Below are 16,402 nucleotides of genomic sequence, written 5' to 3' on the forward strand. Positions count from 1 at the left end.
AGATCAGCGGTTTCCAGCAAAGCACAGTTTGTACAGTAGAGTCGTTTTCCATCTTCAGATGTACTAGGTATAATCTCTCTGTTCTGTAGAGTGTGATCACTTATGGTCAGCGAGGTCTTTTCTCTCCTGTAGAGTGTAAGGTCTTATGGTCAGCATGGTCCTCTTTCGCCTGTAAATTGTAGGCTGTTAAAGGGGTTTTCCACTGCTCAGAGACTCCCTTCTTGATCAAAATGTTTGGCCCCGATAAAATAGTACAGCTTATACTCACCTCTCATGCTGGCAACATTCCACTGTTGTCAGCACTCACGGTCCCGTAGCTCCCATGTGGTGTTGTGACATTTGACACGTGACGAGGCATCACTGTCTCAGCCTTAGGACAAATCGAACATGACGAGGAAGTCTGTGCTGCAGATGATCCCTGACTTCCTCTTCATGCACAATTCGTACGAAGGTGGGGACAGTGACACCAGCGATGACTAGGCACCGACGTCACATGTTGAAACACCACATGAAAGCCCAAGGGAGAGTTATTGCTGACACAGCAGGAACGGCGCACGCACTGGATGTGAATATAAGCTTTATTATTTTGCTGGGGCCAAGGGAGGGAAATGAGAAGAAATTGTCCAAGTAGTGGACATTTTTTTAAGGTCAGCAAGATTGTCTCTCTCTCCTCTATCCCACATGTATTTTACAAACAATTACAAGCTTTCCAGTATTGAAATTCATACAAACTTTTTCATCGCGGATTGAATTTTTTGGGAAAAATCATGACTCCGCTCGTCTCTAGTCATCATCTATTGGCCAGATGCTCATCTCTTACATAATGCTTGATTTGCATCAGGTTTTCACACATATTACAGCTGATTACTAAAGCTCCCAGCAGGAGGGTACTGTGTAATCAATATATTGTCAAAAGACCCTTGTAACATGGGTGATTGTATAAATTGGACAACCCTTCTATTGGAGAGTGGGCTCTAAAGGCCCCTTCACATTAAGCAACGCTGCAGCGATACCGACAACGATCCGGATCGCTGCAGCGTCGCTGTTTGGTCGCTAGAGAGCTGTCACACAGACAGCTCTCCAGCGACCAACGATGCCGGTAACCAGGGTAAACATCGGGTTACTAAGCGCAGGGCCGCACTTAGTAACCCGATGTTTACCCTGGTTACCATCCTAAAAGTAAAAAAAACAAACAGTACATACTTACCTAACGCTGTCTGTCCCCGGCGCTGTGCTTCTCTGCACTCCTCCTGTACTGGCTGTGAGCGTCGGTCAGCCGGAAAGCAGAGCGGTGACGTCACCGCTCTGCTTTCCGGCCGCTGTGCTCACAGTCAGTGCAGGAGGAGTGCAGAGAAGCTGAGCGCCGGGGACAGACAGCGGTAGGTAAGTATGTAGTGTTTTTTTTTTTTTACTTTTACGCTGGTAACCAGGGTAAACATCGGGTTACTAAGCGCGGCCCTGCGCTTAGTAACCCGATGTTTACCCTGGTTACCAGTGAAGACATCGCTGGATCGGTGTCACACACGCCGATCCAGCGATGTCCGCGGGAGATCCAGCGACGAAATAAAGTTCTGGACTTTCTTCAGCGACCAACGATCTCCCAGCAGGGGCCTGATCGTTGGTCGCTGTCACACATAACGATTTCCTTAACGATATCGTTGCTACGTCACAAAAAGCAACGATATCGTTAACAATATCGTTATGTGTGAAGGTACCTTAATGACCTTGATTTCCCTTATATGGTATTCTAACGAAACTGGACAACCACCAAGATCTATATCTGACTGTCTTTGGTTTATACAAAACAGAAAAAGCAAAAATAATTGCTAAGCTTTTCAACACATAAATTCTTCAATTATCTCGCAAACTAGACATTTGTCAATTGCAACAACATATCGTATCTGCTTGCAGACTTAAAATGTTGGGCTGCTGCATACATTAATCTGGAAATTTTATAACATCACTGCAGAGTCAAAAACTGCATAGAGAGCGTGCCCATGCCGAAATGGCCACCAGTTGTCAGAGATGGATGTACTTATTATAGAGAAATGTACAGTCATTCTTGCCTTCAAGATCACTCGTTATACAGTATAGGAAGGGCTATCATCGCTTCGTCCTCCTCTTCCAGAAGTCATGGGATTGTCATGTGCCAGGAAGGAACAGGAGCAACTGTATATTAGCACACCTAGATCAGCTCTGCAGTGGATTCAAGAGGCTGAATTTACCCTGTAACTTGGGCTAATATACCAGCCCCAGTTACAGGGAAAAACAGCAATAAAAGTAAAAAAAATACATTCTTTTGTGGAATAGATGACAAAAAAGAGTTAAAGTCTGCCAGTGTTAAACCTTGTTTCTAGCCTCACCCTATCTAAGAAAAAAAACATGTGTCCAATACAAACAAATAATTAGTACGGAAAGGGGAACACAATGTAAAATGTATTTTAAGAGTCTTTAGTGGTTGTAAAAAAAAATTTTTTCTTCCCATTTTCCCCCAATATCAACAAAAGAAGAAAATAAAGATTATGGTATATAAAAATTAGGCCCTACGGAAATAGAGAAAAAGAGACAAAAAATCATTTTATGATGTGATCAATAACATTTTTGGAGCTTTTTAAACTGAATATGCATATAAAAAAGCACAAAATGTGCCTGATCATGAGCGGAGTAGAGTGTTTAGGTCTGGAACTGAGAAATTTGCACTAATCTTTCCGGGACGTTGTTTTGTGGTTACATGACATGATCACGGATGCCCTTTTTTTAGTGAAAGTATTACTTGGTCATCAATAGAAATGTTTTATTTTTAATAAAGATTATTTATCTAAGGAGAACCACAGGTGAGTTATGACAAATTACATACTCTATGTTGCTAATTCTATATGTGACGCTATCTAAGTACCATAAAAAAAATATCACAAAAGATGAGACGTGAAACTGCTACTCTCTTCTTCCTTACAGAAACCTGCAGTAAAAATTTTACATCTCCTGAGGGCGTTCTCCTATCTCCGGTTTATAGAAGCGCTCCATATAACACCGGCCTTGACTGCGGTTATACGATCTATGTGTATTCCGGTTATGGAGTTGAAATTAAGGTAAGTACTATGTAAGATAATGACAGGGACTGAAAAATCTGACAAGTAAATGAAATAACTTACGAACACCGTATAACTGTTGTACATTATATGGAAATTCCTCTGCCTGAGTCACACAATAAAATACATGTGTATTAAACTTTCACATAAATGATAACATTTATAAAGAGGCAAGTGACCAAATCGCTGCAATTCTAGCTGTTCTGAGCTCAATATGGAAAAAAATTGTATGCACCATACACAAAGCCGCGTAAGAGGGCGCAAGTAACAAAAATGGAATTGCCAGTTGTTATTACTTGGTAAAGATTGTGGATTTTTAATATGGTGCTCCAGGCTTACCTCCATGTAACAGTCTATCGTAAATATCCACCTTTTCAACCAATTTTATAATATTGCCCCGCAGAATCTCAAATAAAATGTAAAATGTCTATGTGACATCATGGTCACACATTATACAACTCATATACTCTGATTACGTGTCCTTTCATCTGTCCTTTACTTGTAGTTGATGAATAGTCAATAGTTTGCAGGAAGTTAAGGGACAGATGGGAGTGAAATAAATGTAAATTCTGCAGGTTGTTCTTAATATTCTGCAACCATACAAATACATTTGTCAGCACATGAGCTGTGTACTAAAAAAAATTCTATCTTTTTAGTAAAAACTAATTGGAAAAAGTTGCTTTATTGTACGGTAATTTTATTTTTCATTTTGCTACGAAATTGATTAAAAAAAATAGATGTCGTGTTGAAAATTTGAAGTTGCATTTCTACCGTAACAAAAACAGCAATAAGACCGCTATGTACAAAATACTAATTACTTAAACCACAATTTAGTTAAACTTACTAAATATTAGGCTTTGTGCTGTTGTTTCTATGCAATGAAGGTTTTATCACAAGGGGATTATCACCTCCTGGACCTAAGCCATGTACTGACCATGCTCTCTCTGCTGATAAGCAGCTCACTGTCAATAGACAATGTACACGGAAAGATGTCGTGTGGGCAGGGTTAGCTTTCTGAGCTTTGCTACATCTAAGAACTCTGATTGTGTCACAACTGCTGCACCCAATATACTAAGTGATGCATCGCTGGAATCAGGGTCTTTGCACCTACACTATGCTGCTCTCAGAGAAGATTGCAAAAATCTGGATACAGATTCCCTTTAATATGGCTTTCCAGTTAAAAATACAGTGGGGAAAATAAGTATTTGATCCCTTGCTGATTTTGTAAGTTTGCCCACTGACAAAGACATGAACAGTCTATAATTTTAAGGGTAGGTTAATTTTAACATTGAAGGATAGAATGTCAAAAATAAAATCCAGAAAATCACATTTTATAAATTTACAGTATTTGCATTTTGCAGTGAGAAATAAGTATTTGATCTTCTACCAACCATTAAGAGTTCTGGCTCCTACAGATGAGTTAGACTCTCCTAATCATCTCGTTACCAACAGTAATGACAGCTGTCTTACATAGTCACCTTTATAAAAGGCTCCTGTCCACAGACTCAATTAATCGGTCAGACTCTAACCTCTACAACATGGGCAAGACCAAAGAGCTTTGTAAGGATGTCAAGGACAAGATCATAGACCTGCACAAAGCTGGAATGGGCTACAAAACCATAAATAATACGCTGGGTGAAAAGGAGACAACCTCGTTGGGTATCCTTGATCACGAGGAAGATGAGAGATCAGCCTAAAACTACACAGGGGGAGCTTAATGTTAAGGCAGCTGGGATCACAGTCACCAAGAAAACTATTGGTAACACATTACGCCATAAAGGTTTAAAATACTGCAGTGCCCGCGAGGTTCCCGTGCTCAAGAAGGCACATGTGCGGGCTCATCTGGAGTTTGCCAATGAACACCTGGATAATTCTGTAGGTGATTGGGAGAAGGTGCTGTGGTCAGATGAGAAAAAAATTGAGGTCTTTGGCATTAATTCAACTTGCCATGTTTGGAGGAAGAGAAATGCTGCCTATGACTCAAAGAACACCATCCCCACTGTCAAGCATGGAGGTGGAAATATGTTTTGGGGGTGTTTCTCAATGATTTAGAGATGATCTGCAAAGAGGAGTGGACCAAAATTCCTCCTGAGATGTGCGCAGACCTCATCATCAACTACGAAAAAAAGTCTGACTGCTGTGCTTGCCAACAAGGGTTTTGTCACCAAGTATTAAGTCTTGTTTGCCAGAGGGATCAAATACTTATTTCTCACTGCAAAATGCAAATAAATTTATATAATTTATACAATGTGATTTTCTGAATTTTATTTTTTAGATTCTATCTATCAATGTTAAAATTAACCCACCATAAAATTATAGACTGTTCATGTCTTTATCAGTGGGTAAACTTATAAAATCAGTAAGGGATCAAATACTGCTTTCCCCCACTGTGTGTATATATATATATATATATATATATATATATATATATATATATCGATCGTATTTTTAGCTTTATAAGATGCTCCGGATTATAAGACGCACCCCAAATTTTGAGGAGAAAAATAGGAAAAAAACATTTTTAATAAAATGGTGGTGCTTCTTATAATCCATACATCTTATTGCTTACCGGGGTGGTGGCTGTGGTGAAGCGGGGTCTCAGCATTGCTGCTGCAGGAGGTGGGTGTTGCCGTCACACTCTGTCCCATGCTGCCGTGTGCTGCCGCCATGCTGTGTCCCCGAAGCTTGCCATTGCACTCTGTCCCTTGCTGCCGGGTGCTGCCACCATGCTGTGTCCCTGATGCTTGCTGCCACACTCTTTTTTTACTGGGTGCTTCTGCCACGCTGTATCCCTGATGCTTGCTGCTGCGCTCTTTTACCGGGTGATGCTGCCGTGCTGTGTTACCGATGCTTGATGCCATGGTCTGTCTAATGCTGCCGGGTGCTGCCGCTGCTCTCTGTCCCGTGCTGCATGGGAGCTCTGCAGTTCCATCCATGCTTTCCTGTTCGTTGGATTCCTTCCGGGAAAATGGCCGTAGGGAGGTGGCGCATGCGCAGATGAAGATCTCGGCAACAAGATCTCGGGAGATGAGATTTCAGCACTGAGATCTCATCTCCCGAGACCTCCCGGCGGCCATTTTCCTGGAAAGAATCCACTGCACAGGAAGGCATGGATGGAACTGGAGAGCCCCCCCATGCAGCATGGGACAGAGAGCGGCAGCAAGCACCTGTGACACAGCGCGGTGGCAGCAGCACAGGGGGCACAGCGCGGCGGCAGCAGCAGCAGACGGCAGCATCGGGGATAGTGTGGTGGCAAGCATCGGACACCCGCAGCCGCAGCACCGATAAGGTATGTCCGCATTGTAAGATGCACCCCCCATTTTCCCCCCAAATTTTGGGGAAAAAAAGTGCGTCTTACAAAGCGGAAAATACGGTATATATATATATATATATATATATATATATATATATATATATATACATACATATATATATATATACATATATATATATATATATATACTTTTTTATTTACTGGACACCCCCTTTAAGGCCATCTTCTCACAGATAAAAATATAGCTTTATAAGTGATATAACAATTGTCAGTGCAAAAATAATCTGATTTTCAGGGAATCATTAGGCAAAGCAAAGAGTCAAGTCAAAGCGATAACATACTTTTATGGCAAATCTCAGCAAACTTTGATCTGATACAATCTATGGAATGATAATGTGGTTACCCTCATAATTGTAATATTTTCCAGTTCTCGTTAACCCTATATTCTGATTTAGAGGTGAATATATCATACAGCTCTGGCAAAAATTAAGATACCACTGCAAAATTTTCAGTTTGTCTGATTTTTCTCTTTATAGGTATATTTTTGAGTCTAATGTAAATTGTTCTTTTATTCTATAAACTTCTGACAACATGTCTCCAAAGTTCTAAGCAATACATTTTGTATTTATTTTCTGAAACTGAGAAATGGTTAAAATAACAAAAAAATGCATTGCTTGCAGACCTCAAATAATGCATAGAAACAACAATACTAATGTTTTAACTCAGGAAGAGATCAGAAATCAATATTTTGTGGAATAACCATGATTTTCAATCGCAGCTTTCATGCGTCTTGGCATGCTTTCCACCAGTCTTTCACACTGCTTTTGGGTGACCTTATGCCACTCCTGGTACAAAAATGTAACCAGTTCTTTGTTTGATGGCTTGTGACTATCCATCATCCTCTTGATTACATTCCAGAGTTTTTCAGTGGGGTTCAGGTCTGGAGATTGGGCTGGCCATGACAGGGATTTGATGTGGTGGTTCTCCATCCACACCTTGATTGACCTAGCTGTGTGGCATGGTGCATTGTCCTGCTGGAAAACAGGACAACAGTCCTTAGAGTTGGGGAACATTGCCTAAGCAGAAGGAATCAACTGTTTGTCCAGGATAACCTTGTATGTGGCTTGATTCATACATCCTTTGCAAAGATTTACCTGCCCAATTCCAGCCTTGCTGAAGCATCCCCAGATCATCACCGATTCTCCACCAAATTTCACAGTGGGTGCAAGACACTGCAGCTTGTACGCCTCTCCAGGTCTCTATCTAACCATTAGGGCAAAGCTGAAAATTAGACTCATCAGAGAAGATTACCTTACTCCAGTTCTCTATGGTTCAATCCTTATGGTCTTTGGCAAACTTCAGCCTGGCTCTCATTTGCTTCTCATTGATGAAAGGCTTTTTTCTAGCTTTACATGACTCTTGCCCTGCCTCTAGGAGCCTGTTATGAACTGTTCTTGCCATGCACTTCACCCAAGCTGCCATTTGCCATTCCTTTTGTTGGTCACTTGATGTCATCCTGCGGTTGCTGAGTGACATTTGAATAAGATGACGGTCATCCCGGTCAGTGGAGAGTCGTTTTTGCCCTCTGCTGGTCTGTAGCTTTGTTGTCCCCAATGTCTGCTGCTTGACTTTGTTGTAATGGACTACCGTCTTAGAAATTTTAAGGATAGAGGCAACATGATCTAAAAATCTAAAAAACTAATTAAAGCTGCCAAAAAGGAAACAGAGAAGCACATTGCTAAGGAGAGTAAAACTAATCCCAAACTGTTCTTCAACTATATCAATAGTAAAAGAATAAAAACTGAAAATGTAGGCCCCTTAAAAAATAGTGAGGAAAGAATGGTTGTAGATGACGAGGAAAAAGCTAACATATTAAACACCTTCTTCTCCACGGTATTCACGGTGGAAAATGAAATGCTAGGTGAAATCCCAAGAAACAATGAAAACCCTATACTAAGGGTCACCAATCTAACCCAAGAAGAGGTGCGAAACCGGCTAAATAAGATTAAAATAGATAAATCTCCGGGTCCGGATGGCATACACCCACGAGTACTAAGAGAACTAAGTAATGTAATAGATAAACCATTATTTCTTATTTTTAGTGACTCTATAGCGACAGGGTCTGTTCCGCAGGACTGGCGCATAGCAAATGTGGTGCCAATATTCAAAAAGGGCTCTAAAAGTGAACCTGGAAATTATAGGCCAGTAAGTCTAACCTCTATTGTTGGTAAAATATTTGAAGGGTTTCTGAGGGATGTTATTCTGGATTATCTCAATGAGAATAACTGTTTAACTCCATATCAGCATGGGTTTATGAGAAATCGCTCCTGTCAAACCAATCTAATCAGTTTTTATGAAGAGGTAAGCTATAGGCTGGACCACGGTGAGTCATTGGACGTGGTATATCTCGATTTTTCCAAAGCGTTTGATACCGTGCCGCACAAGAGGTTGGTACACAAAATGAGAATGCTTGGTCTGGGGGAAAATGTGTGTAAATGGGTTAGTAACTGGCTTAGTGATAGAAAGCAGAGGGTGGTTATAAATGGTATAGTCTCTAACTGGGTCGCTGTGACCAGTGGGGTACCGCAGGGGTCAGTATTGGGACCTGTTCTCTTCAACATATTCATTAATGATCTGGTAGAAGGTTTACACAGTAAAATATCGATATTTGCAGATGATACAAAACTATGTAAAGCAGTTAATACAAGAGAAGATAGTATTCTGCTACAGATGGATCTGGATAAGTTGGAAACTTGGGCTGAAAGGTGGCAGATGAGGTTTAACAATGATAAATGTAAGGTTATACACATGGGAAGAGGGAATCAATATCACCATTACACACTGAACGGGAAACCACTGGGTAAATCTGACAGGGAGAAGGACTTGGGGATCCTAGTTAATGATAAACTTACCTGGAGCAGCCAGTGCCAGGCAGCAGCTGCCAAGGCAAACAGGATCATGGGGTGCATTAAAAGAGGTCTGGATACACATGATGAGAGCATTATACTGCCTCTGTACAAATCCCTAGTTAGACCGCACATGGAGTACTGTGTCCAGTTTTGGGCACCGGTGCTCAGGAAGGATATAATGGAACTAGAGAGAGTACAAAGGAGGGCAACAAAATTAATAAAGGGGATGGGAGAACTACAATACCCAGATAGATTAGCGAAATTAGGATTATTTAGTCTAGAAAAAAGACGACTGAGGGGCGATCTAATAACCATGTATAAGTATATAAGGGGACAATACAAATATCTCGCTGAGGATCTGTTTATACCAAGGAAGGTGACGGGCACAAGGGGGCATTCTTTGCGTCTGGAGAAGAGAAGGTTTTTCCACCAACATAGAAGAGGATTCTTTACTGTTAGGGCAGTGAGAATCTGGAATTGCTTGCCTGAGGAGGTGGTGATGGCGAACTCAGTCGAGGGGTTCAAGAGAGGCCTGGATGTCTTCCTGGAGCAGAACAATATTGTATCATACAATTATTAGGTTCTGTAGAAGGACGTAGATCTGGGTATTTATTATGATGGAATATAGGCTGAACTGGATGGACAAATGTCTTTTTTCGGCCTTACTAACTATGTTACTATGTTACTATGTTACTATGATGCTCACTGGGTCCCTCTGTTAGTAAAGCCAGCATTGAGCCCTTCTTTTCCTCACTCAAGGCTTTTCTTTTCAACTCATTTGGCATGGTTAAAAGTAATTTTTTCATTCCTATTACTTTTGGGATATTACTAGCACTTGTTTTGCCATCCGGCTTGTCCTTTTGCAGGAGGATTGTGAACACCACAACAGTGTTTTTATACTTTCCTTTGTTAAATAACATTTGGTTCAGGTGATCACCTAATCTGAAGCACATTAAGTAGAATGAGGTGTACTCTGGTTGGAATTCATCTGACAGTGGAATGGAATGGCTGTTAGACATGTAGAGAAGCTGATTTTTTTTTATAAAACTGTGCAGTGGTCTATTAAAGGGAACCTGTCACCCCCAAAATTGATGATGAGGTAAGCCCACCGTCATCAGGGGCTTATCTACAGCATTCTGTAATGCTGTAGATAAGCCCCCGATGTTACCTGAAAAAGGAGAAAAAGAGGTTATATTATATTCACCCAGGGGTGTTCCCAGTGCGGTCCGGTCTAATGGGCGTCTCAGGTCCGCTCCGGCATCTCCTATCTTCATTCCATGATGTCCTCTTCTGGTCTTCACGCCGAGAGTCTGGCGTAGGCGTACTTTGTCTGCCCTGTTGAGGACAGAGCAATGTACTGCAGTGCGTAGGAGCCGGGCATCTCTTACCTTTCCGGCACCTGCGCACTGCAGTACTTTGCTCTGCCCTCAACAGGGCAGACAAAGTACGCCTGCGCCGGATCTGCGGCGTGAAGACCAGAAGAGGATGTCATGGAATGAAGATGGGAGGCCCCGGACTGGACCGCGACGCCCATCGGAGCGGGACCGCCCCTCGGTGAGTATAATCTAACCTCTGTTTCTCATCTTTCAGGATACATCGGGGGCTTATCTAAAGCATTACAGAATGCTGTAGATAAGCCCCTGATGACTGTGAGCTTACCTCACCATCGATTTTGGGGGTAACAGGTTCCCTTTAAATTTTGCCAGAGCTGTATGTGCTACCTATGCCCACGCACAGAGAAATAGAGGCCAAGAGAGCAGTTCCACCAAAAAAGGAGAAAGAAAGGAGCTGTCTATTGTCTATTAGATTGAATCACAGTTACGATTGAAGTGCTACAGAAATTTAAATGGGTTGTCAATGCTGAGCTATTCTAGCACACAACGCCCATTCACTATTGTAGTACAGGGTCGTCGTCTGTCTGTCTGACTCAGGGTAGATTCACAAGACCATACAAAAAATTGTCAGACTTTCATGTGATTTCTTTCTCACTTGTCATCAGTATACAATTCGTTTTTTTACTCAGCAGCTATTAATCATTTACAAGACAATTTACAGTTTCCTGTGTTATAGATTTGCAATGTATCCATAAAAATTGGACGCTACACTATAGCATCCAATTTTTTTTGTGCACCGATAAACTTGAATAGGTAAGTCTCATCTGATTTATAAAGGAAGATCGTGCAGGCTGCAATTTTTTTTACACGGCGATTCAGCCAGTGGAACAAAATCTTTCGCCTGCACTGCCCCATTGAATTACATTGGTCTGAGGGAGATCCATTTTATTAACAGACTTCACTCTGACCGAAAATAGGGTCATGTGAACGAGCCCTTATTTTGGGGTCAATTGGGTTCCGCTATAAATTTCTTTTTTCCATGTAACGTATGTGGCTACTATAACAAAAAAAAACACTGAACTATATTTTGCAATGTATGTACTTAAAAGGTTATTATCATTAATTAATAATTTTGCATATTACTGAAAGGGATTGGGAGTATTTTCAATGGGAAAATGGGAAGCCTATAATTAAGGGCTTATGTTAGCATGTCGACATTCTGTCAGTTCAATAATAAAAAAAAATGCTCTGGATCACCAAGTGAAAAAATTCGGTAGGCATTTCTAACACGCCATCCCACCTCCATACAACTGGTGTTCGTAGCCTGCCGATTAATTAGAGCTTGGCAATTGCAAAACAGACAGCCAGGCATTTTGCGAACAGATTGGCACATTTTGTATTATAGCAATTACTTCAAGGTCAAAATTACCCTACATGCTATTACCGTCATTTCAATCTTTTTCCGTCAACATATCGAAAGCTATGGATGTATTTACAGTGTAAAAAAAATAATATTGTATAAGTGATGTAGTATGAAAGCACCAATAACCGTATACAATTGTTAGGTTCTCTATATTCATTACTGGTAAATAATGAACAGCTACTTGTATATTTACTGCAGAGCAAAAGTGTGAGATGACGATAAAACATAAATCTATTAGTGATGAGCGAATATACTCGTTACTCGAGATTTCTTGAGCACGCTCGGGTGTCCTCCGAGTATTTTTTAGTGCTCTGAGATTTAGTTTTTCTTGTCGCAACTGAATGATTTACAGCTATTAGCCAGCATAAGTACATGTGGGGGTTGCCTGGTGGCTAGGGAATCCCCACATGTAATCAAGCTGGCTAACAGATGTAAATCATTCAGCTGCGGCGATGAAAACTAAATCTCCGAGCACTAAAAAATACTCGGAGGACCTCCGAGCGTGCTCGAGAAATCTCAAGTAATGAGTATATTCCCTCATCACTAACATCTATATGATTCCTTTGATGTCTCAAAGTGGTAAATGAAATGTTCTGCACTATGAAAATACTAAAGATTTATAAAGTGAAGACACATTGGTTGCATAGTACAAGCCTAAAGAAATGCTGTGAAAACCATCAAATTGATAGTTACAGTGCCTTAAAGGAGTTGTCTGGTCTCAAGCTACAAGTCTGCAGACACTCTATGTGACTGCAGACTTGTGAATCCTCACAGCGTGCGCAATGAGCACTGTGAGGATTCTCTGGTGCTGGAAGCAGCAGGTGCGTGAATGCAAGTATGTGACTTCCTACATGTGGTCACATGCTGACTAGACTGTATCTGGTCTTGTTCATTATACTTGTATTGATACAGTCTAGTCGGAATGTGGCCAGAATTATGCAAATATCTTTTCATCCCTGCTAATTCTATGCTTAGGGGTCCAATACAGGGGGGGCGCAGTTACAGCCATCGCTCGCTGACACCGTGCCGGCGCCACCCCTATGACTGAGAGCAGAGCATTGCATGGAGGAATAAAGTAAATTTCCTCCCAGCAGCGGGGCTCTAAGTGCAGGCGCCAGGCAGTGTCAGAACGCTATTAACCTGCAGATTGACTTCACATCTGCAGGTTAATAGTGTTCCCTTTAAATTAGCGGTACATTTGTTTTATTACGCCATTTATTTGTCACATGTTTGTGTCACTGAGCTTGAAGCTGATCACAGCAGATATTGTTATTTTTGCAATTTTTTTTAATAAAAAACAAGGCAACCTGGTATAATGCAGACTGCCATCCGGTTTTCTGCTTGGCTCACATGTATGGGAAATGATGATATTTAGGAGAACACCTCTTTCTGCATATTGCTGTATTTAAAATGCTGCTATGGAGACCACTCATCCTTTTTAGCAGAAAGGATAGAAATTGGTAGAGACGTGAGGAGGTTATTGAGAAGCATGCAGTGTTCTTTTGTATTGTCCTAATACAGAGTATGGCAGTGGGCAAAATGTACTTTCTGAGTAAATGTTACTTTATCCCACTGAACTGTTGTGCACAGAAGAATGAAAAAAAATCTATTTTAAATTTCTGCATCTTTGTCCATAGAAATCGAAATTATACCAATGATTTGCAAAAAATAAACATACATTTACATAATACTTCTCGCTATTTTTTGCTGCGACTGCTGAACTTTGAGCCAGAACAAAATGAGATCTACTGACTGTTCATTAAATTGCTAGGCATACACTATTATTCATAGGACGGTTCGGAGAATAATTTACCCTGACTGACCTGAGATTGCCAAACATGACTCCTGACTAATTGTGTCCGCCGCTGTCTTCCGTTGACATCCACGTAATACAAGGTCTCCAACATATTTGAAGAATTCTGATTTACAAGTAAATTTGAAAACTTGAGGCTGACAAAGAAATGTCAAATCTATTGTATATAAAAATTAGTTTTCTATGGGTCAGCAAGCTCGAAGAAGTAAAAGTCCTTATTTATACATCACCAGACATGTAAAGCCGTCCAGACTAGCGTGAAGTGAAACGGGGAAAATATCAGGGATTTGACAAATTATCCAGGAGGTAAATATGAATTTGTATTACATACAATGAATGATGTTGACCAAACTGTGAATACGAGGAACCAGCAGAAATGGGGTCTTGGGGTCATTTAGTTTTGATTAATTAATAGTGATGAGTCATGTGGGGGTTGCCTGGTTGCTAGGGAATCCCCACATGTACTTATGCTGGCTAACAGATGTAATTCATTCAGCTGAGGTGAGGAAAACTAAATCTCCCAGCACTAAAAAATACCCGTAGGTCACCCGAGCGTGCTCGGGAAATCTCGAGTAACGAGTATATTCGCTCATCACTATTAATTAAGCAAAATAGAGAATCTTTAGTTTTTGAAATTCTAGCTTGTTCAAGAGTATTTTTTTATTTTAATTGCAGTATTATATAAAGTATTTATCTAATATGCCTTATTAACCATATCAACACGAATCCAATCTTTTTATTGGGGTGTGGCCGAAGTTGAATTCAATCTTTTAGTGCATCATAATGGGGTAGTGTCAAGTTGTCTCTTGAGCAACGCATAGCCCTGCAGTTTCCTTACTTGCTGATTTCTGGCAAGGTGGGCTCTCCTCGTTGAGTGACAGTTTTGGTGAATAGCAGAACTACAAGCTGGGACATTGTGATTTCATAGAACTGATAAGAGCAGCTAGTCAGGAGCTGAGAGGGAAGAGAGGTGTGCAGATAATTGCGGTGTTGAAATCAATGGGATGGAGAGAGGTGGCTTGGATGTTAGGAGTTAACACTTCTCCTGGACAGGCAGTGGTGGACGAGGTCCAAGGAAACCTGCTGTACACTATGAAAGATAAAAGATCTCATTGCAGGAGAATAACAGCAGATAGAAAAAGCAAGTCAAATGCAACTTGCTTATTGTCATGCTGAGTAACTATTTACAGCAATTTAATAACTTGAGACGATCCCTTTAAGCTAGTTTCCTCCCAAAATGCTTTTTTTAAGTAAATGAACATTCATCTTTTTGTGAATGATTTCTTTAGAAGTTGGTAAACTACTTTCATATTTCATCAATAGCAGATCAGTGGGGGTCCAACACTCGAAACCCCTACCAGTCAGCTGTACTACGTGCCACCAGTCGAAACTGAACAGCACAGCTCCATCCACTGTGTAGTGGCAGCACCAGGGAACTGCACATCCACCCTATTCAAATGAATAGAAGTAGATCTGCAGCACCTGCCTGCCACAACTGCTCAGTTGACGGAGCTGTGCTGTTCAGCATCTCAACGGCCAACAGCCAGCACAGGGAACAGCTGATCAGTGTGGGTGACAAACGTTGGCCCTCAGCGATCTGTAATCAATAACCAATCTTCATGATACTGTAGGTCATCAATATAAAAGGCGTGGAGTAACTATTTAATTACTGAAAGCTTAATAAAATGCAGTTCAAATTAAATGTATCTACATTATTTGGGCAATGGAAATTATGACGAAGAACTCAGGAACAAAGATTCGAAATGCATATCAACTCCAAACGTTTCTTTTTTGTATTGTCGGATGTTAATAGGATGGAATAAACAATACTGTTTTTAACATTTTTGGGGATGAGTATCAGATTGCATCTATTTCTTAACAACATGGACAATCTAGTATAACAGTAATTAGAATTTCATTCAATTTTACAATTTACTTTAAATGTTACTGTTACTTATTATTAGACTTTATAATTTAAGCTTTTTGATCGACATCATTATACAGTACAGTGCCGGTGATTTAAAAGATATAAAGGCACAGATGATTGGCCTCGGGGAGACCAAAACATCCAACACCGCGGAGACACCATCACGTGTTTCTCAACGCAGTGATTCCAGAACACTGCCCCCATCCCTTATGGGAAATATGCAGATGCATGTAAAGAAGCTGCGGAGACACCATCACGTGTTTCTCGACGCAAGCAGTGAATAGCCAGGCCTTTCCCCGGGAAGGAACAACCACGGGAAGGGCAGCATCCTATGAAGGAAAGCCACCTATGCCAAGCATGGTATCCATCCACAGACAGCTGTTCCTTCCCGGACACTGCTTGCGTCGAGAAACACGTGATGGTGTCTCCGCAGCTTCTTTACATGCATCTGCATATTTCCCATAAGGGATGGGGGCAGTGTTCTGGATCACTGCGTTGAGAAACACGTGATGGTGTCTCCGCGGTGTTGGATGTTTTGGTCTCCCCGAGGCCAATCATCTGTGCCTTTATAGCCTTTTTACTAGGCACTACTCCTAATAGCCAGATTCCTACTCCACACTGATGAGGGGCAAA

General features: G+C 41.1%; 1 protein-coding gene across 2 annotated transcripts in view; it reads left to right on the forward strand.

The window, feature by feature from the left end:
• Positions 1 to 16,402, forward strand: part of SEZ6 (seizure related 6 homolog) — a 955,889-nt gene that overhangs the window by 429,317 nt on the left and 510,170 nt on the right. For both annotated transcript variants that reach the window (XM_069761206.1, XM_069761204.1), the window contains exon 3: positions 2,956 to 3,089. In XM_069761206.1, the coding sequence (XP_069617307.1) occupies positions 2,956 to 3,089 (134 nt within the window). The remainder of the gene's footprint in view (positions 1 to 2,955; positions 3,090 to 16,402) is intronic.

The sequence above is a fragment of the Ranitomeya imitator genome, chromosome 3, assembly GCF_032444005.1.
Source record: "Ranitomeya imitator isolate aRanImi1 chromosome 3, aRanImi1.pri, whole genome shotgun sequence".
Lineage (NCBI taxonomy): Eukaryota > Metazoa > Chordata > Amphibia > Anura > Dendrobatidae > Ranitomeya > Ranitomeya imitator.